At 31.3% G+C, this 23,957-nt stretch overlaps 1 protein-coding gene across 1 annotated transcript in view; it reads right to left on the bottom strand.

Annotated features, from left to right (window-relative positions):
* LOC129975223 (cullin-5-like) overlaps window positions 1–3,080 on the bottom strand; it is a 53,559-nt gene extending 50,479 nt beyond the window's left edge. Inside the window, exon 1 of the mRNA XM_056088246.1 lies at window positions 2,914–3,080. Coding sequence (XP_055944221.1) covers window positions 2,914–2,934 — 21 coding nt within the window. The 5' untranslated portion in view covers window positions 2,935–3,080. The remainder of the gene's footprint in view (window positions 1–2,913) is intronic.
* Between the last annotated feature and the right edge of the window lie 20,877 nt (window positions 3,081–23,957).

Here is a 23,957-nt window from a genome sequence, read left to right as displayed (position 1 = left end):
GCTAGTTCAAGTGGCACAAAGGCTTTCAGAGGTGGCATAAAGTATATTTAACATAATATCAAAAAATGTGACCTAGATTGCTTAGTATTGTAATCTAAAATGTTATAAAAAATTCAGCAAGAAATAAAAAATTATTCTTATTTTGTAAAAAAGAAAATTATCAAATATTAAGAACAGAAATCACCCATTTATTCATCCTAATTTAATATTGAAGCCCTTTACAGTAAATAAAAAACTGCTCTAAAGCATTTTATTGTGAATTAGTTCTTTTATAGACAGTATTACAAGTTATCCACAGTTTTTATATCTACAATGCTTGAGGATAATTTGAGTTCGCCTTATTGTTAAATGTAAGAATCTCTTTTTATTTTTACTTTCACCCTATTTTGATTAAATAAACACATCCTAATGCATGTGCAAAAGTGCCGAGGTGTTTTCAAATCAGAGAATGAAAATAAATGCCAAATATCACCAAAGTTTTTATTTTCAAATTTTGACAACATTTCATTTAAAATATGTATAAAAAAAGTTTTAATCTAAACATTCCACTAACTGAAGATAAAGATCTTTAAAGAATAACTACAAAGCACTAGTAAAAATTAAGAATTTTAATGTACTGCAAACTCGGCTATCATATTATGCATTATTAACGATGAGCTACAATTTTCTATTAATCTTATCCTCACTTCTTTAAATATTAAACTCTTTTCAAACATTTATAGTAAATTACCTAAAATTATAATCAGGTAAAAATTTGATAAGGACATCCACAGAATTCCAATGCACGAGAAAAAGAAATAATATTGAAATTACAAAATAAAAATTTATTTCTCTTCATTATATTATTTTGAAAAGTTTTTGAAGAGATATATAGCTTATCAAAAACTTTATAAAATCATAAGAGGAGAATATCATTGTCCATTATGATAAAAGATATAATAATGTCATCAACTATATTTGATATGAAATTTATGAATTTATTGTTTAAATTGAAAATCTCAATGGAAAAAATACAGCTTTCACATAATGAAGTTTTGATCACATTATAGCTATGTTATCAAATTATAGCTGCATATAATTTTAACAAGACAGAACTGCCCACTGCTATAAATTATGAGTATTTCAGAGGAAGCAAGAAAGTGTAGATAATTTCTTTAAAAAATTATTTTACTATTAACTAAATGTGTTACTATTAACTATGTGTGATGAATATTAGTTATAAAACAGCTTATTAGTGTGCAATATTTGGCAATTTTACAATTAATCACTAACATGGATTTATTACAAATACCAAAATTGTTCACTGGAATGCTGGATGTATTACTTTGTAATTCTAGAAAGTGTTCAGTTGAAGCTGATGCACAAAGATGGAAGGTTGTTGTAATTGCACAGTTCCAAGCAGAAATTAAGTGAAAGAGAGGACATTTACTGTTCATTTTAAGAATTACGAAACTTATCTTTTGAACATCACAAGAATTAATATTAGTGAATTACATTTGCAAGTGCAAATACCAATTTTTCTTTGAAGAAAGAAATAATAAAAAAATTCAATTCCATTCATGTATTTTGTTCATGTCCTTTTACAACTTTAATTAAATACATATTCTCCCTGCAATGAATATTGAAGTTGTCAAGTAAAAAAATACTAGAAAAAGTTCAAGTAAAATACATGTCAGTATGTCATGATTTTATAATACATGAAATACCACTTTTGACACTTCCCACAGGAATCAGCGTAAAACTGTGGAATACCCACTCCAATCTGGAAATTCTTGTTTTTAAAAAGTTTTGATAAAAAGCAAGTTAATCGGAACTTTTGAAATAGAAGTAATAACCATATTATTCGTACAATGCTGAAAATAAGGCAGATATTTCATTCAGGATCATAATTAAAAACTAAGCTATCAAAATTCAAATTATTTTTTCAGATTTTAAAAGTTTATTTTAGAGCTTTATGCTACTTATTTTAATATGTAAAAAATTTATTGCAAACACTTTGATAAATCAATTATTTAGACAACAATAATTATCATTACTAGAACATATATTCATTTAGAATTACTTTTCATGATTACCTAAGAAGTGCATCACAATAATATATGTTGATAGTTGAGCAAGAACAAATAATCCTTATTTCATTAGTCTTATCATTGAGTAATTGCTATATTATAGTTTATCCAGTTTTCCTCTCAAGATAGACATTTTAAAGTAAGAAATGACAAAGTACTCTTTATTCTAATAATCAAGATTTGATATTTAAAATTTATATATTTAAATTTAATAGGCAAAACAAAAAAAAAATTCTTCGATTGAGTAAAGAAGAAGAATATATAAAATTATTTAAAAAACAAACAAACAAATATTTCAACTTTTATATTGTTTTTTATACATTTGTACTAACCATATTCATCGCAGCATTTCTTTACAGAAATTGAGAAATTTAAAAATTGCCGATAGATAAAATTTTAATTTAAAAAAAAAAGCATTTCAAATTACTAAAAAATGAATGTACAAGAATAAAGCAATGCAGTCAGATTTTATTGCTTACTTAACTTTTAAAAAATGTGCATAACAGTAATTCAAAATGCCGGTATGGAATAATTGCTTATAATATTAATTAGGAGAGTAACAATGCATATTTAGAAAGATAAATCGGCAAGGGTAAGTTCACTGACACAAGCATATTCGTCCAAACACTGCCTAATTCTTTCTTCCCCCCACACACAAAAAAAAAAATGATGCATTTCAAAGACATTCAAAATGATTTAAGCATCCTTAGAGAAAAAAAAAAGGATTAAGTCAATAAAATCAATTTTGAAAAGAATTTTATACAAATAACAGAATTTAACCGTCATATCAAGTAAAAAACTATTGCAATGACAGACGCAGAAATGAACTAAAGGCATTACTCACTTTTAACAATACAGTCGTCATGATTTCTCACAATTTACATAGATTTAAAATGTCGGTTATAAATCTGTAAACAAATAATATTTTCCTAATTCGTCCTAATTTACATCAATATATGAATAGCTTTCTTTCTCGAAAGCTCACTTTTCGTACTATAACGCATTGAAAGATAATTCTTCACTTCACTTCTTTGCAAAAAATTTGATTTAATAGCAAGGTTTTATTTATTTTTTTAAATGGATAAAGCTAGAAACATTCAGAATTAATCACCATTAGAAATTTTTTAACCATATTTTTTAGATTTTTTAATCTAAATTACTTTAATAGTAAGATAGACTTATGTCCCGAAACAAATTAATCATCATATCTAAACCCTGAAAACAGTTCGGAAGTTATAATTTTTTAAAGCCTATTTATTAAGAATCGTCTTGAAAATTTTTGTTACTTGTGTCTAGTATATTGTGTGTGTAGTAGACAAAGAAAAAAAAAAAAAAACGTAACTTATGTAATACATGTGTCAACTAGGTAATAACCATCAACAAGCAAGCAACTATAAGATATTAACTGTTCATGTGTTTCAAAATTATTATTTGCACACCTGATGAAAAATTTGACTATTATGAAGTCAAACAAAAATTAGATCAAATTGCTTAAAATTTCTGTGTCATTGCCTATTAATGCTTGTGACGTAGAATTCTCGGATCTTTTTTCGGAGCCTGATAAAGCAGCATAACCTAAAATGCATTCCTGAATTATCAATTAAAATCTGTCAGTAATAAAAGAAGAGAGGAAAATTTATCAATTATAATTATTCTGATTTGGAAATATCTTCTCAAAACACTGCACCTTTTTTTTTTTTTTTGAAAATCTAAAGTATATGCATGCAAGTAACAAGTAATTCTAGGTTCCTGGTTGAATAGTGCAGTCATAAATGCTATAAAATGTATAAATTATATTGAAAATGTTTATTTCAGTTTAATAAATAATTCTTAAAGCATAAGTAATATATATAGTGTTTATATGCACTCATTTTTTTTTTTTACTTTGACTCAAAGAAACAATCTATTCCCGTTCATATTAAAACTTTTATTTCTATATCCTGACGAAGACTTTAGAAGCTCCTCCAAACAAGCATCTCTAGAATTGTTGTCGATGTTTGCTCCTACGTCATTGGCAGTCACATTTAAGCTATATATTGTTTCAAATCTAAAATCTATTCATTGCTAGTTGTAAAAGATTTGATGCCGGAAGGATCTTCAGTTTCCTTTGTCTTATATTGACGAGTTGTTTTACTAACAGAAATTTTCTGAGCTCTAGATATTCTAAAAAAATTTAACTTATGTTAATAAACTTGTCCTGAAGCATTCGTTTGATATATTATGAAATTTAAAAACTTTATTTGTATTTTTTTTAAATGGTACTTTTTTTTTGCCACGTCCAGCAAAAAATAAATTCTTTTATTCTCTTAACAATTTCCTGTCATTATATTGATGTGAAACTTCTATGCCCTGATCCTAGATTACGGAATATTGATTTGGACATCGTTCAGAGATAAAAAGGATTTTTTTGTGGATAAATCGATTTCTATCACTGTTCTCAGCAACTGTGGCCTTATGAGCTACGGTATAGGTTAACGTCCATTTTTCTAAAATTGAAATATTGTGAAAGAGATGCGATTTCCGATGCTAATCTTGAGTATAGATACTTTTTGTACCTCCTTCATTCTTTAACTTTTTTCCCTCAGAGCTGTTCAGTTGGAGCCTTGGAGGTTAATATTAAAGGCCAAAAATTAATTTTTAAACAAAAATGATCATTAGAGAGAGATGATTGTTATACAAGGGAAGTCATTTCGAGAAGTTTATCAATAGTTTGAAATATGGTTGTATTAGATAAATATATATAATAGAAAAAAAATTAGTTTTCTAATGGTTCAAATTAAATGTGCAGAAGATTAAGGGTGTCTGGAAGCTATATAAAGTTTTTTCTTAGATACAAGATAATTCCCCTGTGGTGAATAGCATATAAGCCAGTCAACAGCTCTGCTACCCGAGCATATGCTTTTGTATCCTGGTTTTGTTATTGGACTGCGAATCACGAGATTCCAGGTTCTATCCTTGCGCCTCTCAAACCGCTAAATTGGTGACCTCGGACGATGAACCTTCAACCTTCGTAAAAGCTGTTGTGGCGCCATCTACTCACAGCAAAACTAAAGTCGTCAGACTCACTTGACGCCACAGCAACATTCACACACACGCTCACCGACTCAACTGGGTACAGGCGCATTAGAATCAACAGCTAATACGTCAGTCACCACTCAACAGCCATATAGTTTGTCTCACCTCCGACCCACTGGAGGGAGAGTCTGTGTGAATAGCATATAAGCCAGTTAACAACTGCGCAACACGAGCATATGCTTTGGTATCATGGCCATGTTACTGGACTGCGAATCATAAGGTCCCAGGTTCTATCCTCGCGCATCTCATTCCGCTACATCCCGCTTTCCCCAGGTCGAGACAGAAGTCTTGAGAGCGACATCTTCTTCAAAAAGAAATGGTAACGATTGCTTCTCTATTGGCCACTTCTTTTTTCATTATTATTACTTCATTAGAGAAGTTACTAGATTTATTTTGCACATATCGATTTCTGAAAAGTGGATGCTGCTAGGTATGAAAGTCTTGGTTCCAAAATTACTGACATTTTTGAAAACAGAAAATAATACCATTTATAGTTAATTGTACTACATCGAATATGAAGATTTAAAAATCTTACTGCAATAAATGAGATGTGCTTTCGTAAGAAAGTATAATGCATCAAAATCTAAAAAAATTATTATAACAGTACATTTCTTCGATTGTTGACACATGTAGCAATATGAATAGATTGATGAAAATTGCCACTCTAACATTGTCAACATGTGCATGCGAAAGAAATTTCAACACATTTCAAATTGTTAAAAATCATGAGCGCACTACAACAGTTCAGAATAGACTTCAAATGGCTTTTAAAGTGCCTAGTAGCAAGTGAAAAATATTTGTTTTACATCATTTAGAAAAGAACGATAAAATGTATCTTAAAAAGCCAAATTCAGCCGCACTCTGCATTAGTATCTGCTATCACTATGAGCTGGTTTTTCATATTTTCTAACAAAATATAACGTTTGCTCATTTGTAGTTTTATGTGTTTTGTAATATCACATTTTATTGTTATAATTTAAAGATCTTATATTTTTAGTATGAAATTTACCATTGGATACATGAGAATGGACGCAGAGCTGCACTGTGCATTTGTTAATACTCAAATTAAATCTTTTTCTCATGTTTAAATATATTGCATGTGTTCTAAAACTCTAATAAGTAAAACACTTATAGCGAATGTTTAAAAAAACATTAAAATGCAGTTTAAAAAGTTTCTGTTGAATTTCAGATATTATTTCTATGAGCCGAAGTTAAATTTAAAATTGTTATAATTAAAAAAACGGAATTACGTGATTTGAGGCTAACTATATCAGTGGTGATGGTTTTGGTAGTAGTGTGATAATTATTTCTTTTAATATGTGTACAACCAGAATAATAAGTTATATAAAAAAAATATTCCTTGAAGATTTTGGCAATGTTTTAGTGCGGTTGTATGATTTTTCCGTACCGGACATTTCTGTACCGATCAAAAAACTGTTAACCAATAGCTACTGATAAGAATTAATCCCATAAAAAGTTGCAACATTTTAAACGTTATCTTAAATTCTCAGATTTGGCGAAATTTAGCATAATGTTTAATGCAATTTTAAATACTTAGTGACAAGTTTTTTAATACAATTTCATGCGTTTTAATACATTCTGAATACTTTTCACTTTATCTTTTATGAAAGATAAATTGCTTTTCAATTAATTTTTTTCAAAAATGTATGATTAAAATCAAGGAAGAATGATATTTCTTCTATCTTCTTGTATCTGCTTCAAAACAAAAATCATTTCTTCGATATTTTAGAAAGTAATTTACTTTACATAAATACAAAGATCTTCATTAAACGAAAATGTTTTGGTTTAATCAGTTTTTGTTTTATTTCTTCTTGATTCTTTTATTTAATTCAATAAGTTCGAACATTAAAATATATGTTATTTAAATATGGGCACTTAAAATAAAGTTGTCTCTTAAATTTAAAGTACAATTAAATGAGGTTATTGGTATTGGAAATATTTCTAAGGAGGGAATAGTTGCAAAATCAATTCTTGAAATGCCGTGAGTAGTAAGAAAATATCCGAGCACGGTTAAAGTTTACATGAGATGGCGTGTTACATCAGTTTCAAAAAATCAATTCCCAGAGTAGAAGTGCTATTACAAACTTAAACCTTTCTGTTAATCATCGTAGATTTAATTTCAATGTTCTGACATTTTTTTTAATATGTACTCTGATGAGGATAAATTACTTTTTCTTTATATGACTTTTCATTTTGTATATAAAATATTGCAAGTACAGTGTGCATAAAAAAAAAAAAAAAGAGAACCTAATGACACAGAAATAGATTATTGCTTCGCTAAATGATTATTTACTGCTGCGAAAATCTGCAAGAGATGTTTAGCTGAATTCGAATTTAATTCTCTTCTAGATGCGCTATTAAACGATAACCGAAATCTACTGCTGAAAAATAAAACAGAATAAAAAAATTTATTTATACATTAATATATGTGGGAACTGTTAACAGATCTCATCTCCTGTATGGCGCCATGTTGGCCATCTTGCGTCATTAATCACATGATGCTTTCCCGTCATTGTTGGCAGATGAGAGTTGGGAAGTGAGACTGTAAGACTTACAGCTCACTCTCATATATCTTTTTATGTTCGATTTTAGTAATGTTTTGTCCTTTGTCCTTTAATCTTAATAAATATATTTCACATATTAATGCTGGTCGTTGCCTTTCCCCACATTTTTGGGGGGTTCGGCCTTTCTCGTGAATACCCCTAGCAAATTCCGCCAAATTGTTGAAAAAGCTGTGCACGTTAGCACAATTTAAGACGCTAAATTGATGCTAAATTTTTTTTTTTATATAAAAGTGAATTTTTGCTGTGAATGATTTACTGGACCGGGGAATGGACGTTAGTGCATGTGTTTTATGGATGTGATTCAAGTGAAAAAGTGAAAACTTTCAAGATTCAATTACTTCGTATTCTTGTGCTGACAAATACTGGCCGCTTTAAAAAAGGAACATCATCCTGTTCAACATTACTGAATAAAAGAAGAAATTGAATATCTGGAAATGTGTGAATCATTTAGGAATGAATCATTCGACTGCTCCCAACCAGGTAGGCGCAATTTTTCCCCTCTAAATAAATGCGATTTTTGATAAGTTTGTAATTTATAGTGCATTACTTTATTTCATTCTACCTTTAAATTTTAATCCATACAGAATGTGTATTAGTTCTGTTTTAATTAATTACAATGTCTTTAAAATTAGGCGATATTCAATTAATCGCTAACTCCCTTAAATATGCAAAAACTAATTCAGTAAAATTGCTTAACTCTGTGTTAGGTTACAGTAATTTTGACCATTCTCCTCGAAAAAGAATGAGAAATTTTGAAAGATTTGAAAATTTAGATATAGAAAAACATGAACAAGAATTGCTGAAGAATTTTTCTTTATCTGATTTTATCTCCGTTTCTGATTTATTATATTTAGAAGTAAATGAAAGTAACAAGGATGATTTGTGTGAAAATATTTTTAAAGCCCTAACAAAATTAGATGAATTTCAGAACTCTCTAGATACTAATTTTTTTTAATCTAAAACAGAAGAAAAACCTTTGTCTCCTCAACAGATTTCTCAAACCGAAAGTTCATCTAGTAATGCCGGTAATAATTCTTCCTTCCCCATCCCTATAACTTCAGACGAATAATTGATAAATAAGAGTCAGGCATTAATTCCTGGCACCAAAAGGGAATCACTTGTAAATGATCCCTCGGATAACCAAACGATGAATGAAATAAACCTTGAGTTTTGTTTTTTATTACGCGATCTCTGTGGTCGTTGTAGAAACTTCACAGGCAATGATTCCTATTCCATTAAAAGTTTTTTTTTTTTTTTTTTTTTTGTGTGTGTGTGTGTGTGTGTGTGTGTGTGTGATGTTGAAGAGAATTTTTCGCTTTTTCCTTCTTTAAGCGAACAACAAAAATTAATCTTTGCAAAGAGGTTAGTTTCCGGCGCAGCTAAATCTTTTTTTATTCTCTCAAAGAAATCTAAATTCCTATCATGTTTTTAAAAGTGCATTAATTAATGAATTTTCCGATAAAGTAATTTCTATTGAAATACATAAACAACTAGATAGACGTAAAATGCTCTCGAATGAAACTTTAATGAAGTATTTTATTGCCATGCATGAAATTGCGAATCAGTCTGAAACCCTTATTGATGAATGTTCTGTTATTCAATACACAATAAATGGGATACAGGGTTCCCCTTCTGATAAAATTATTCTTTACGGTGCAAAATGTTATTCTGAGTTTAAAGAAAAATTACGAATTTTCGAAACTATCTTAAGTGCAATGAACACAAATAATTCAAAGACGTCGTATTCTATATATGCTAATGACGGCCAAAGATGTAGTACAATACATAAAATTCCTGTCCAACAAAGAGAATCAAAATCAAATCTATATCTCAAAGGACATCTCTAAGTCTTGCCGTAATCGTTCTCGTGGTCTTAAATGTCTTTCTTGTAATCTTTTCGGACATAAATCATCCGATTGTCACCGAACTACTCGGAATGACAGTTCTGTCCCACATGATAATGTCAACACTGTACATTTATTGCATTCTCCGTCGAATATTCATAAAGAAGTTGTTATTTTTTAATAATACACTTTCCGGATTAGATGATACTGGTAGTTTTTCGACTCTTATCAAATATTCTGCATGGATTAAACTAGGATCGCCGCCATTGACGAATAACAAGACAGCACTAACTGGATTCGGTTTTTCCCGAACTAAAATTCCTTTGAATCTGAAATTATTATTGATAAACAAAGTTTTCCTATTTTTATTTCTGTGGTACCTAATAATTGTACTACGTATGATCTAATAATAGGTTGCGACGTAATAAATCAGGCAAATTTGACAGTTAAACCTGACGGTGTTGTATTTTCTAAAATTTCTAAATCTGATGATCTTGTTGAAACTGACAATTTTATAATGGCTATTTCTGCCGATACTCCCACGTTTGATATAGGTCCGAATATTTCTAAACAAACTCGCAGTGGCGTTGAGCAGCTTTTGTTAGCCTATAAACCTAACAAAACTAAAACCGCGAACATCGAACTTGATATTACTCTTACTGACGATGAGCCAATTTTCCACACTCCTCGACGTTTACCCTTTGCCGAACGTGATATAGTAAATACGCAGATAGACGAATGGTTAAAAAATGGAATTATATAACCATGTTTTTCACCTTATGCTAGTCAAGTTGTCGAAGTTCGTAAGAAAGATGGAAAACATAGAGTCTGTATAGATTATAGAAAATGAAATCGTAAATTAGTTAAAAACCGTTATCCACTACCGTTAATTGATGGCATTTTAGATCGTCTTCAAAATGCGAAAATTTTCAGTACTCTCGATTTGCGCAACGGATTTTTTCATGTGTCGGTAAAAGAAAAAAGTCGTTGTTACACCAGTTTCGTCACAAATACAGGTCAGTTTCAGTTCCGTTATATGCCATTCGATTTAAGTTCATGTCCTCCTGTCTTTATGCGATACATAAATGCCGTTTTTCGCGATCTTATTGCAAAAGGCATTGTCCTCCCGTATTTGGATGATATCGCTATTCCAGCGAATAATGAATCTGAGACTCTCGAAAGCCTTGACACTGTTCTAACTGTAGCTCGCGATTATGGACTAGACATAAACTTTAAAAAATGTCAATTTTTGTGTAGTCAGATTGAATTTTTGGGTCACGTAGTAGAACACGGCAAATTGCTCCCTTCACTCTCCAAAACTAAAGACATTCTTATTATCCTGAGTTAAAAAATGCAAAAGACGTACCTCTTAGTGATCTGCTTCGTATGGACATCCCCATTCTATTTCAAGTTCATCAAAAAACTGCGTTTTTACGCTTAAAACAGTTACTTTCTGAAAAACCGGTTTTAAAATTTTTTAATCAAGGCAGTCCCATTGAAATTCATACAGACGCGTCAATTGATGGCTTGGGGGCAGTTTTACTACAAAAATCCAAAGAAGATAACAAATTCCATCCAGTGTATTATATGTCCAAGAAAACGTCTGACAACGAAAGAAAATACACCAATTATGAACTGGAGGTACTCGCTATTGCCGAAGCTCTTAAAAAATTCCGAATTTACATCCTCAGATCACACTTTAAAATTATCACTAACTGTAATGCATTCGTGAAAACGTTAAATAAAAAAAGAAATGATTTCCCGCATTTCGCGATGGACATTATAACTTCAGGATTTTGACTACGAAATAGAGCATCGAACCGGTTCAAAGATGACTCATGTCAACGCTCTTAGCAGAAGACTGTGATCATTCAAGACTGTGTCAGTCTTCAAATTTTCAAAGCTCAACAGACAGATGAGCATATTACAGCTATAAAAGCATTACTTCAAAATGCACCTTACGAGAACTACATAGTCAAGAACAAAGACGGAATCGATTTACTCGTCGTAACTGACGATATGCAGGCCAACATCATTAAATCATGTCATGAACGACGTCATCTTGCAGTAAAAACGCACGCAGGAACTGTTAAACAAAGAATTCTTTATTCCGAACTTGAAAGAGAAAACTGAACGGTGTATACGCAACTGTGTAACATGCATTCTAAATAGCAGAAAACGTGGCAAATTAGATGGCACTTTGCATCCGCTTGACAAAGACGACACTTCCTTTCATACATACCATATTGACCATTTGGGGCCTCTTCCCAGCACTTCTAAGAAATATAAGCATATTCTGGCAATCATCGATTCCTTTACGAAGTTTGTGTGGCTTTACCCGACCAAGTCCACCGACACGGCTAAGTTCTCAATAAACTCGAATTCCAAAGATCCGTTTTCGACAATCCTTCAAGGATTATTACGGACAGAGGTACCGCTTTCACATTCAAGTCATTCAAAGAATATTGTGAGCATTAGCATATCATCAATATCGCTATTACAGCTGGACTTTCTAGATCAAACGGTCAGGTAGAAAGACTTAAGTCTACTGTCATAGATGTACTCTCCAAGCTATCCATAGAAAACCCTGAAAAATGGTATAGCCATATTGCTGCCGTTCAGCAAATTATTAATTCTACATTTCAACGAAGTATCAATTCTACTCCATTCGAAATTCTGTTTGGAACTAAAATGAAATCTGAGCATGATATAAAAATCTTCGAAATCGTCAACGAAGAGATACAATCTGCATTTCTCCAACAGCGTGATAAACTCCATAAAGACGCAAAACAACAAATCCTCAAAATCCAAAAAGAAAATCGTCGTACCTACAATCTGCGTAGGAAACATGCTCAAAAATTTCAATTGAATGAACTCGTCACAATCAAGCGCACTCAATTTGGCCCTTGTCTCAAATTGAAATAAGAATTTCCTGGACCATATAAAGAGATCAAAATTAAAGCAAACGACACATACGATGTTGAAAAGTGTGATTTCTTCGATGGACTATCAAAAACTTCAACTTGTGCAGAATATATGAAACCATGGACCAGCAATATCGAATATATCACTTGAATTGTTTTTTAAAAGAAAAAACCAAACACTACTTAAAAGAAAAAAACAACCATTTTCCTTCTTTTTGTGCGTGTGTATTTGAACGATAGAAGACTTTGTTTTTTTTTCTCTACTTATTTTGTGTTATTATATTTTTATATGTTCAACACTAATATTATTTTTATTTTTAGTTAGTTATTCGATATTTCCAATGCACGCTATTGTCTTGCTATATACTTATGCTGTCACAGATGGTATGACTATTTCGATTGTTTTATTCTTGTAAATATTTCAGTTTTACATTTTTTTTGGTTTTGTATTTACTGTTTGTTTTATAATATGTTTACTTCGATGTACCATAAGGCGAAGTATCGTGATGGCCGATGTGGGAACCGTTTATAGATCTCATCTCCTGTATGGCGCCATGTTGGCCATCTTGCGTCATTAATCACATGATGCTTCCCCGTCATTGTTGGCAGACGATAGTTGGGCAGTGAGACTGTAAGACGTACAGCTCACTCTCATATATCTTTTTATGTTCGATGTTAGTAATGTTTTGTCCTTTAATATTAATAAATATATTTTCATATTAATGCTGGTCGTTGCCTTTCCCCACATATATGTAGTACATATTCTTCAGGAATTTAAATTCTTTTAAAGATTATTCTTACATGTAAAACGAGTTGTTAAAACTCGTGATCAATGAAGCTTTAGTAATACACTTTCTATCAATATAGATCTGCACTTTTGCTATAAGTTTTTACTCATAAATTATGCTTTTGTCCCACAAGGTTTACAAAACAAGAGACCTGACACTGCTTTTCATATTTTAAACAATGTGATTATTTCCAATTTCAGAATTCAGGATCGAATTAAGCCTCCCAGGTTCCCTCATGCCCCTTTTTCCCTCCAAACTTTTAAAATCCAGTAATTTTTTTTTATATTGATTTCAATTTAATTTTTATTCAACAGTTTTAAGTTGCAAATTTTGACAAAATGCAATCACAAATCTCTTTTTAAAAAGTCGATTTCAATAAATCAAGTATAAAAAAAAGGACGCTGCTAGAATTAGAAAATAACTTTAAGTAAAATATCAAAAAAATATAACGTTTTTAACATATTCTAAATAATATTCTAAAAGCAGGGAATATTTTTAAAATCAAAAAGCACCTAATATTTTAGAGTTATAAAATAGCGTAATAAATAACTTGCAAATGGTAATTAGGAATATCACTAGAGCAAAGTTCTAAAATTAATTTATACAATATTTGATTTCGATTTGAATAAGTTAGATTACACGGCCTCTGTAATTAAATAAAAGTATAAAATTAAATAAATTTCAAAATGCTGCTAAAAATTTCTGAGAGCTCAGAGCTTTTGGCAATTGCCAACTTTATCTAGTTAATAAATTGCCCCTTTTTTCCCCTCGTAATTAAAATAATTTCTTTGGTCTATTGACATAGATGCTTCTGTATTGTAGATTCAAAACTCTTGAGAATTTAATTATATTTATTAGAAACGGTTTTACGGACACATTTTAATTCAGAAGTTCTTTAGTTTTTTTTTTTTTTTTTTTTTTGTGAAAACTGTGTACATGTTGCAGACATTTTGCTATGGTAAAAGTCTAGTTGGCTGCACCACGAACCCGCAGGTCGCAGAACTCCGATCGAGATCACTACAACATTTCAAGAAGAGCAATTGAATTTAGAGCATTAGCTTTTTTTTATTGAAAGTAATAAAGTCAGACATGTTATTGCTTTGCAGGAGAAACTGTTGCTGTAGCGTTAAAGAAATTAAAAAAAATAAAAAATAAAAAAAAACATTTCCTCTTCTCAAAATGAGAATGAACATTCACTTCTTTTTAGGTAATTTACTCTCAATCACTACACATGAATCCCTGATTATATGTTCAGCATTTTTTCCTGGTAGTAATTTGTAATAGTGTTATTGATATGAAATGAATAATTTCCTATTAAAATATTATTAAATAAAAAAATTATTGTAATGCTTAAGTAACAATTCTAATTTTTTTTCTCAACATAGGCTAAAGTTTTAGTGATTTTGTATTAAATTTGAAGGAATGTTTAATAAAACGTTAATGTTTTAATGCTACTATCCATAAAAAATAAGTTACATTATTTTTACATAAAAAATAACGTACATTACATAAAAAATAAGTTACATTATTTTTTACAAACCATTTATATTTAAAAATTACTATAAAAGTAACCTCTCGCAAAGAATGTTCGAAACACTTAAAGTATAAAGATACCCATATCATAGTTCAGCATTCGTTTATTGTGCAATGAATAAATTTCTATTATTAAATATCATTTGTGTAAAGAAATGTTTTCCCTCTTCTTTTACTTTTGTACGAGGATACGAAATGGAAATAAGTCTAAATAAACTCGGTTTATAGTACATGTAAAAGCAATTAGTATTTAGCGCATTTCTTTTCATTTAGAATAATATTTAATTTAATGGTGATTGCTCGTGAGCAAATACATTTTAACTTGCATTATATACACATGGGAAATGATTTTAAATTGTATATAGGTGAATATTATTTTATCTAAGATAAGACCTTTAACAGTTTGTTTCTAGCAGCCTCAGATATAATAGAAACAAACATATTTGGGGAAAAAAATTCTTAACAAATTCCGTTTTCAAAATTTTTTTGCAATAACTTCATCGATTTTGATGCTCTATTTTACAATATAGACCATTGTATGTAGAGTTACTAATTTTAGCACAAATTATTTGGGAAGAAGAAATGTGCAACTCAAAAATATTAAAGCACAAAAATAATATTATATTTAACGTAAATTATCACACAGTTACGAAAAAATGACATTATTTTTATTGTTTCATTAGTCCTTATCTTTATTCTGTTAAAAAATACGTATAAATCTTAGATAACATATATAGTCAAGACCTTCACTTTATAGTTATATATAAAAAAATAAAGTTTTCTTACATTAGTATAAGTATGAATACTAGATTTTTGAGATTCAGTATATTTTTATAATTATATTAGATTTTTTAAGTGATTTATTTTATATGTATATGAATTATTTATTTGATTACCAGAAATTCTAAAGCTTTGGATATATTTTATTTCAAGTAATAAGAAATTTATCAGTTCTTAAATTCTGCTATAAATTTATTTATTATTAATTAGCTGAAATGTACGTCTAAAGGACCCATTTATCTTAAAACAATTATAATCGTCTTTGTCTGCAATAGTTAAGTTGAGGTGTATTTTTTTAGAATAGAATTTCACTATTTAAGATTTCTTTTTACAGTTTATTGAATTTCCTTTCAGAACTATATTAGTATGCTTTGACTGTGAAGGAATGTTTCAAATAATCAATATAATTTTCCAACATATATTCTAAACCTGCCACTTTTGGCGACCATTGCTTCACTGTGATAGATGGTTGATGAAAATTTCAATTGTTTTCCCAATAAATAATTCTAAGCTATATACTGTATAGCATACTGTAATCTATATATATTGTAACATTCCCCGTTTCCCAGTACTGATAAGACATTTACAGCCAGCTGTGTCGTCGCTGTTAATGACCAAACTCCTCGAGATAGCCAGCTGGTGGATCTTTTCACCTGGGTGGTCTTGCATCTGTTCATTAGCGACTACAATGAAAGGCCACATATGGGAATTCCTCTGCCAAGAGATATTGATAGTACCTTCAAAGAGAAAGGGGTGTCCAAACATCTGGATGCTAAATGTGTCCCATTGTGAAAGGACTATGGTAACTCCGTGATGAAAGGTGCATTATACAAAGGACCTTCCCACGACCAACGGGCAAAGGCAACGTCGTGATGTTTTGGAGTTCCGCGATGTGACAAAGTGGTCACGAGCACCTCCACATCATAATTTGGAATAGTTACTTTAATTTGTTAGTTTAGGGAAAAGTTAAATTTAATTGAACTAGTTTGGACGAGCGCAATAAAGCTCTAACGTTATGAAAGTTGGTATTTAATTCATATTATTATTATTTATGATACAATTAATTAATTTAAAAAATAATATTTATATTATTTATGGGGTAAAATAGAGCTTTAGTGGAATTACGTTGCACGTGCCATAACTAGGGATTGCAATACCGGTATACGGGGATACCGAATACCGGTATTTTGAGCCATTTGTACAATTTTGTAATACCGGTATTCACAAGTTTAAATACCGGTTTTTCGGTATTTACTAGAAATTTTTAAAATTGTCTCCACTGTCTCTTCAGGTACCGGGAACATAGCAATATAGTATACGTTTTTGTTTTTATGTCTCCCTAACGGGCGAAATTAATTAGCTAATTAATGGCTTAATTAATTGCTTAAATCTAAATTAGCGAAACATGGATTATACCTGAAAGAAAATGTTGTATCCATAACGACTCATGGAGCACCAATCATGAAAAAAGTTGGAAAGTTGATTTGTGCAAATCAGCAGTTGTGCTATGCACATGGAATTCAATTAGGAGTAATTGATGTATTATAAAAAAATTATAAAGAACAGAAGAATCTAAATAAATAATATAAGCAAATAAAAAAAGAAACACCTGTGTTTTCTTTCTTTTTCCAACATTTCTAATACCGGTATTAAAACCGGTATCCCGGTATTAAGATTTAAAAAATACCGAATACCGGTATTGAAATTTTGGTCCGGTATTGCAATCCCTAGCCATAACTATTGGGACTTTTTAAGGAATAAATTTTCTGAAGGAAAAAAATTTCAAGAAATTTCACGCTTGTAGCTCATCGTAGCTATCTGAGGCCAAAACAAATAATTTTGATAAATTTAATCCACCAGATTGGTAACAGAGTTAATTAGTTCTCAGTTTTTTGACTGAGGGAAAGTTGACATAGGCATTGTCTATCGCAGCTCTCGGTCGTTTCCTCGAGCTGGGTACTGCAGGATCATATGCAGGTAGATTAAGTAACTTGTTACGAATCTGGGACAGTTTTTCGAAGAAATTTATTGATGTTCTTCTAATAAATTCCGAAACAGGTTCAATTTTGAGATCGTCATGTAAGATCTTTCTCCTGATATACCAGGGGGCGTCAACAATCTTCATCAGGGGCCTATTTTGAAAAACTTGCAACCTCTTGATGTTAGTGGCTGATGTCGCCCCTCATATTTGGGAGCCGTACATCAGTATTGGTCTTAAAATAGCTTTGTAGAGCAGAAGCTTCCCCCGACCAACTGGCGTTGCTGAGAGAGTATGTTGCTGAATCTCGATTGGCCGAAAGACAGCTCAAATGACCAATGTAAATTTAGAGGCGAAGATTGTCGCCGAAATAAAGTGCGGAGATTTTTTTTTAGGAGGAGAGAAGAAATGAATTGCAGGCAGACTGTTGGACTACGCCCACGAGTTCGGAGAACTACCCCTGGAGTGATCTTGTTGACTAACAACCTGTGAGTTCCCTGTGGTGTTGTTTCGCCGTATTGATGGAGAACTGAGTTTCAAGAAAACCTTCGACTTCGACTGTTGTGTCTCCTACTGCAGGTGTAAATAACTATTTATTCAACCAAGATTAGAACAAGTTGTTCTTTTGTATATATAGGGCTGTAAAATAAAAAATTGTGTGGAAATTCTGCTTCGTTATTTGATCAGTCTAGATCAAGACATTACAATATATACATAGCCTTATACGGTTTTTTTTCTTTGTGCTTTGCAGTTTATACACATAATATTTATTTTACAACTATATCACAGGAAAAAGCAGCAGTATTTTAAAATGGTTGCATTTTTATAATTTTTCTAACATTGTTTGATTTTGAAGTTAAACTTTATTTGTAAATACGAAAAATATCAAAAAAAATTTACTTCAAGCTTACTGTAGAATCAACGACTGAGAAATAGTTAAAATTCACTCACGTCATTCCGAAGATAAATTTGGAAGAAGGCAAGCCTCAAAAGCTTTTTGAAGCATTTAATGTGACTAAGAATGACAGCTTTGGATTTTAACATATTAAAGAATGGGACGAATTATAAGCTATACAGAATCAGGCCTTTTCAGCGACTCAATGGAATACAAAAATGAACTCAAAACATGAATAATAATTTTAAAAAAAATAGAGAGGAAGCATTAAAAAAAATGAAAAAAAAAAAAAAAACTAAAAATCATTTTTTTTTTGCGGCGCGTTTTCATTGGCGCCACTCCTGTCTCGCCAGATGAGTCAACACATACCTAATAGTGAAACCAATTAGACAAGGAAAAATAAACCTAATTTTCATATTTTGGTCGTAACGGTAGAAAAATAAGCCAAGATGAAAGATTAGCAACAACACTGCGAAAGGTTACGAGTTTCTTTTGAACAGTGAACTATATTGTTACGGATTTCTCCACCGGGAACGGGTTTGCTCTGATACTGGGTGTATGGGTGAAAACACAACAAGGCCTCAGTAGAACACAACGATGACGTTTATTTACACGAAGAACACAAATACAAAGACGACGAGTACACAGACGACAAATATTTACATAAGAGACGAACACAGGGCAGCACACTACAGACGACAGTAGCCCACAAGTAGTAATTGTCCACAGCACACGAAGCGAATCCAGCAGGAGAGGGAATCCTCGGAGCTTCGCTCAACGGTCTCTCCAACGGCTGAACTTCTCACTGTCTTCTGTCGCTTAAGCTGCCAACTCACTACTTCTCACAACTGGCTAATACACAAAAGATATGACGCTGCTTCAACAGTAGACAACAGAATTCGGCATACAGCAGTTCAGCATTCGCTCCACGCAACGTTGATACTCCGCTGTTTCTGCGCTTCCTCTCGAAGACTCTTTACTTGGCGGCGACTCCGACTAGAATTCACGACGAAGACACACCCAGCTTGAGAGTGCCGGCCTTTTATAGTTCCCTGAAGGCGGGCTTAGAATCTTCTAGACCAATCAGGCGTATCTCGGTTCCTAATGGACGGATCGACAAAATTCTCGAATTCCGAGCATTATCCATTTTGTCGCCAAATTCGTCGCCAACTCGCCAAATGGTCGCCAAGTTTGTCACCAAGCTCTAGGATCACAGGCTCGGCATCCGGCAGCATCCAATACGGATGACTGTAAATCAGTCTTTCTTATGATGACACTATTCGTGCTGGAAAGCAAAATTACACGTTTGCAACAATATTGTTGCAAAATATACTTAAAATTTAGTAAACATGGAAAGAAACTTATATAGTAAAAAATCTGGCATCATTATACATACATATATATATATTTAAATAAATTTTATGATTCTGTAAAAGCTATTTTTTTTCCGTAAATGTATTGCGAATAAATGCTAAAATTTCACTTAATTTTTGATCAATTAAAATTCTAATTCAAAAATTTTAAAAATTGCTCTGAAAAGCACTTTTTTAACGCTCTAAATTAAATATGAGTCAAATTTGACATCAAACGGACGAGTTTGTAAAGAGACACACACAAATAAACAATAAACAGACAGAAGCTTTTTTCTTTTATTTATGTACCAAAATTTAATTAAAATACCAATGCATTTTTTCACCAAATATTCTTTCCAATAGTTATATGTTTTTTTCAGGCCTAGACAAATCACTCCCTACCCCTTTTTTTTAATGATCTACGAATGATTTATTAGACGTTTATGACCCATACGGACATTTCAGTACGGATGAGTCCCAATACCGGTTTGGTACATCGTTAACATACCATACGCTTTTCAACTATTAAGAATATTCGAGAGCGTCATCATTACACCCCTCGAACCATTACTCCTTGTCGAGGGGATTCTAGTGTCTCTCCTGTTAGCACTTTCGAATGCAATGACAAATATGGCTCGTTCATCGAATTATTGAATTTTTTAATTTTATATCTGCAATTAAGTGAAAGTATTAAGTAATTTAAGATAGAATAATCACTTGAAAACGCATCATTACCTCAAACGCCCTTAAATTTTTATAGAAATTAAAATAGTAAATGTCTGAAATAGGATGTGTCATCTAATTAGGAAGCTGAGTAAATTCGTAGGGATTAGGATGGATTAATGAAAAGGCGCAAAATTTCAAAAATAGTGCTTGGTTAAAAATAACAAACTTTAATGAATGGGAAAAATGGGGATGTAGAATGAAATGCAAATGACATTTCTTATCAGCAAACCGACGAAGTCCCAAGAAATTGAGTATTTCGGCTCTAAATTGTAGGTTAGAAATGCGAGGACAAGTATTTGAAGAAATGTTGCATCTTCTTAATAGGAAAGGAAAATTAAAATCAGAGACTACACAAAATCTACGTTCCGTACTTAAATTGCTCATCACCATAAGCATTCGTTTTAAGAACCTGCAAGAAAACGAAAAGAAAAAAAAAAAAAGCTTGTCATTTTCTATTAAACTTTGTTAGTTAAAATGTTTAAATAAAAATGTTTTTAAAAATGCACTTTTAATAATATATAAAAAAATAATATTTTTATTTTAATTGTATTACTTTTTTGAATTCATATTTATAAATATTATCGAATCTTCAGATTTGCTTCGCTATTCGCATGGCTCTATTCGCATCAAACTTGATACATTTCGATTAGGAGATAATCAAGTCCTGAAAACATTGAAATAGTGTATTAATATTGAGAATACATAAATGCACAGATTTTAAATCCTTTTGCTCGTAGCCTTAAACACATTTAAAAAAAACTCAAGATCTTTTTTATTGCAAACGCCAAGTGGAAACTCTTTTGAGAATAAGGCCGCATACTTTCAACTTATCCATAGTTTACAAACAATATTGCTGCGATAGCTCACTAATTTTGCGTCTTCTTTGTTCCGCTTTTGAAGGGCGCTTCTTTGAAGCAGCGTTTGTGAGGCACTTGTTGGCCAGCGGCTCAATGTATCGAAGAATGCAGATCTGCTAAGATTTTCATCTGCGTTTGCTTGTTTTGCAAGTGGGCCAGGTGCCAACAGTGGCGAAGGTCGGAGCTAATGATGCTAAGGAACTAATTGCGATGCTCCCGTTTACGCAAACAAAACTCTTTGTTTGTAAGACAGCGACTCCTCCGCATGGGTTATAGACATTTTGATTTAACTTGACAGTTTTCATTCACATTTAATTTGCTAGAATTTTGAAATTCTGTATATTCACGCATTCCCGATGGCGCCTATTCTCCCCTTTTAATATTTACAAAATTTAGTTATCAGTTAATCAATAATTTTGATTCCGTGTAAGAGGAACTACCGAATTGTGAATTTGTGTGAAAAATAATTTCATATTATTTATAATGACGGGTTTTTAATTTAAAGCTAAAAAGGGGCTTAGTTAAAATTTAAAAAAATTGCTTTATTGTAGTAAAAGTATATCTTTAATTGATTACTGCAGTTAAGTTTTAATTCCGTTCTCTTGGCTCCACTACCTTTTATCACAGACAACGAAATTTGAGATGGTATGCTAACCTATAAGCAATGCAAAATATTTTTGATATTGCTTATAGATTTGCCAATCTATAAGCATATCAAAAATATTTTGTTTTCGAGTACTGTTAATGACAAAGTGGGAGAAAATCTTACACAATGTTTTGAAGCAAGGCATCGTCATTGCTACGACAGCGCTTCTTCGAGCCCTATTGAGAACAGAGTCAGTGGCAGTGGGCCACGCACCTGAGAGAACGACGACCCCAAGATCGAAGGGAAGAAGGTCAGGATCAAAGTGAGAGTCACGTCTTTCTCAGTCTGGAACCTTCGCAAGGATGTGTAGCAGCGATTGTTTACGGGGAAAAGAAGTTAATGCTTTTTAACTTTCTGTGCTGATCGTTGTTGTGCCTTTCATTATTCAACAGCAGTGTAAAGTCATTTTGATAAAAATAGGATTTTTTGGAGACTTTCAAGTGTTGTTTTAAAGCAAACATGAAAATTATTGGGTGTTTTTATTCCCTTAGAAAGTTTTAATGCTTCCTGAACTGAGATTTGTCTAGAATATCCATCAAAAGTCCTGTGTCGTCAAGATTGTTACTTTAAATAAACAATTTATATTAAGGGGATTTAAAAGAGAGCGAATTGTATAAATCAGTTAATGAAAATACATTTTCATTGGCGTATAAAAATGCGATCTTGTTTCATTTTAAATATTTTTTTTATTTTCGATCTTTTATTTATAATGTATTATCAAAAATATCGAGGAATCATCTTGAAACCAGTTTTTATTCCCAAATTAGCAATTAGATGGCGCCAATTTATGGAATCACAATTTAATTTAAATTGGTGGTTAATTGGTAATCAAACCTCGAAAATATTAAAATAGTCTATTATCATCGGAAATAGGAAAGTGAACAACATTTTGTTTTTACAAACACGAAACAAATCGAGTTCAATGAAACAGCCAAAAATTTACCCGCATCTTATACTTGGTTCCTGTTATGAGTATATTTCTTAGCTTTTCATTCTTTTTAGATTCCTAGTGCTATTTCTCCTACGGTTGAAAACATCAAACAGTGAAAAATACTTGAGAACATTAAACTGTCAACCCATTTAAAACTTCGAAAGAAGAAGAATTTTCCACTACGTACTTCGCCAATGAAGTAGTTGAATAAAGTTTTATAAACGTAATATTATTAATGTAGGAAAAGTAGACTTAAATCAAAATTCAGCTCATAATGTATTATTGAAAATATAATGAAATCTGGAAATCATATTAAAAAAATTCATTTAATAATGACCCATGTACAGAATCAAAATTTAATTTTATGAATTTATTAAGTTCCGAAAGTATTAAAATAATGTATTATGATAAAAGATATACAAGAATGCCAAAATTTCAAAATGTTACATTTCAGGAAATGAAGGCAAATTCGCTTACATAATTTCAATTGTGCGAATATCAAACAAAATCAAATAAGGATGCTAAAATATTGCACATAATCATTTGATCATTAAATTAATTGTTAATGGTATACAATAGTAAATGCAATTTTTCTAAATTCCAAAAGAAATAAAACATTTTTTTTTGTTTGCAACTAGTTTCATTTTGATGACAATTGTTAAAACATCTTGATAAGCAGCATTTACATAAAACTGCCATATTTCCTTTTTCCACCCGGAATAATCTAATAATCGTGGAAAGATTTTTTTTTTTTTTTTTGGTAAAGCCGGCTAAAAATGGTGAAGTACTGATAAAAACTTAATAAAATGTTGACAAAATAGGGTTGTATAATATGAAGCTACCAGATTTTCTGAACTTCAACATATGACATTCTAGATTTTGTTTGTGGAAGGGACAGTTTAAGCTTGGACAGCTAGACAAAAACGGGAGGTTCGCAGGTCCAGCGACGTTTGGTCCCTTTTCCTTCACATTTA

This window comes from Argiope bruennichi, chromosome 7 (assembly GCF_947563725.1).
Source record: "Argiope bruennichi chromosome 7, qqArgBrue1.1, whole genome shotgun sequence".
NCBI lineage: Eukaryota > Metazoa > Arthropoda > Arachnida > Araneae > Araneidae > Argiope > Argiope bruennichi.
This window is presented reverse-complemented; position numbering and strand designations above follow the sequence as displayed.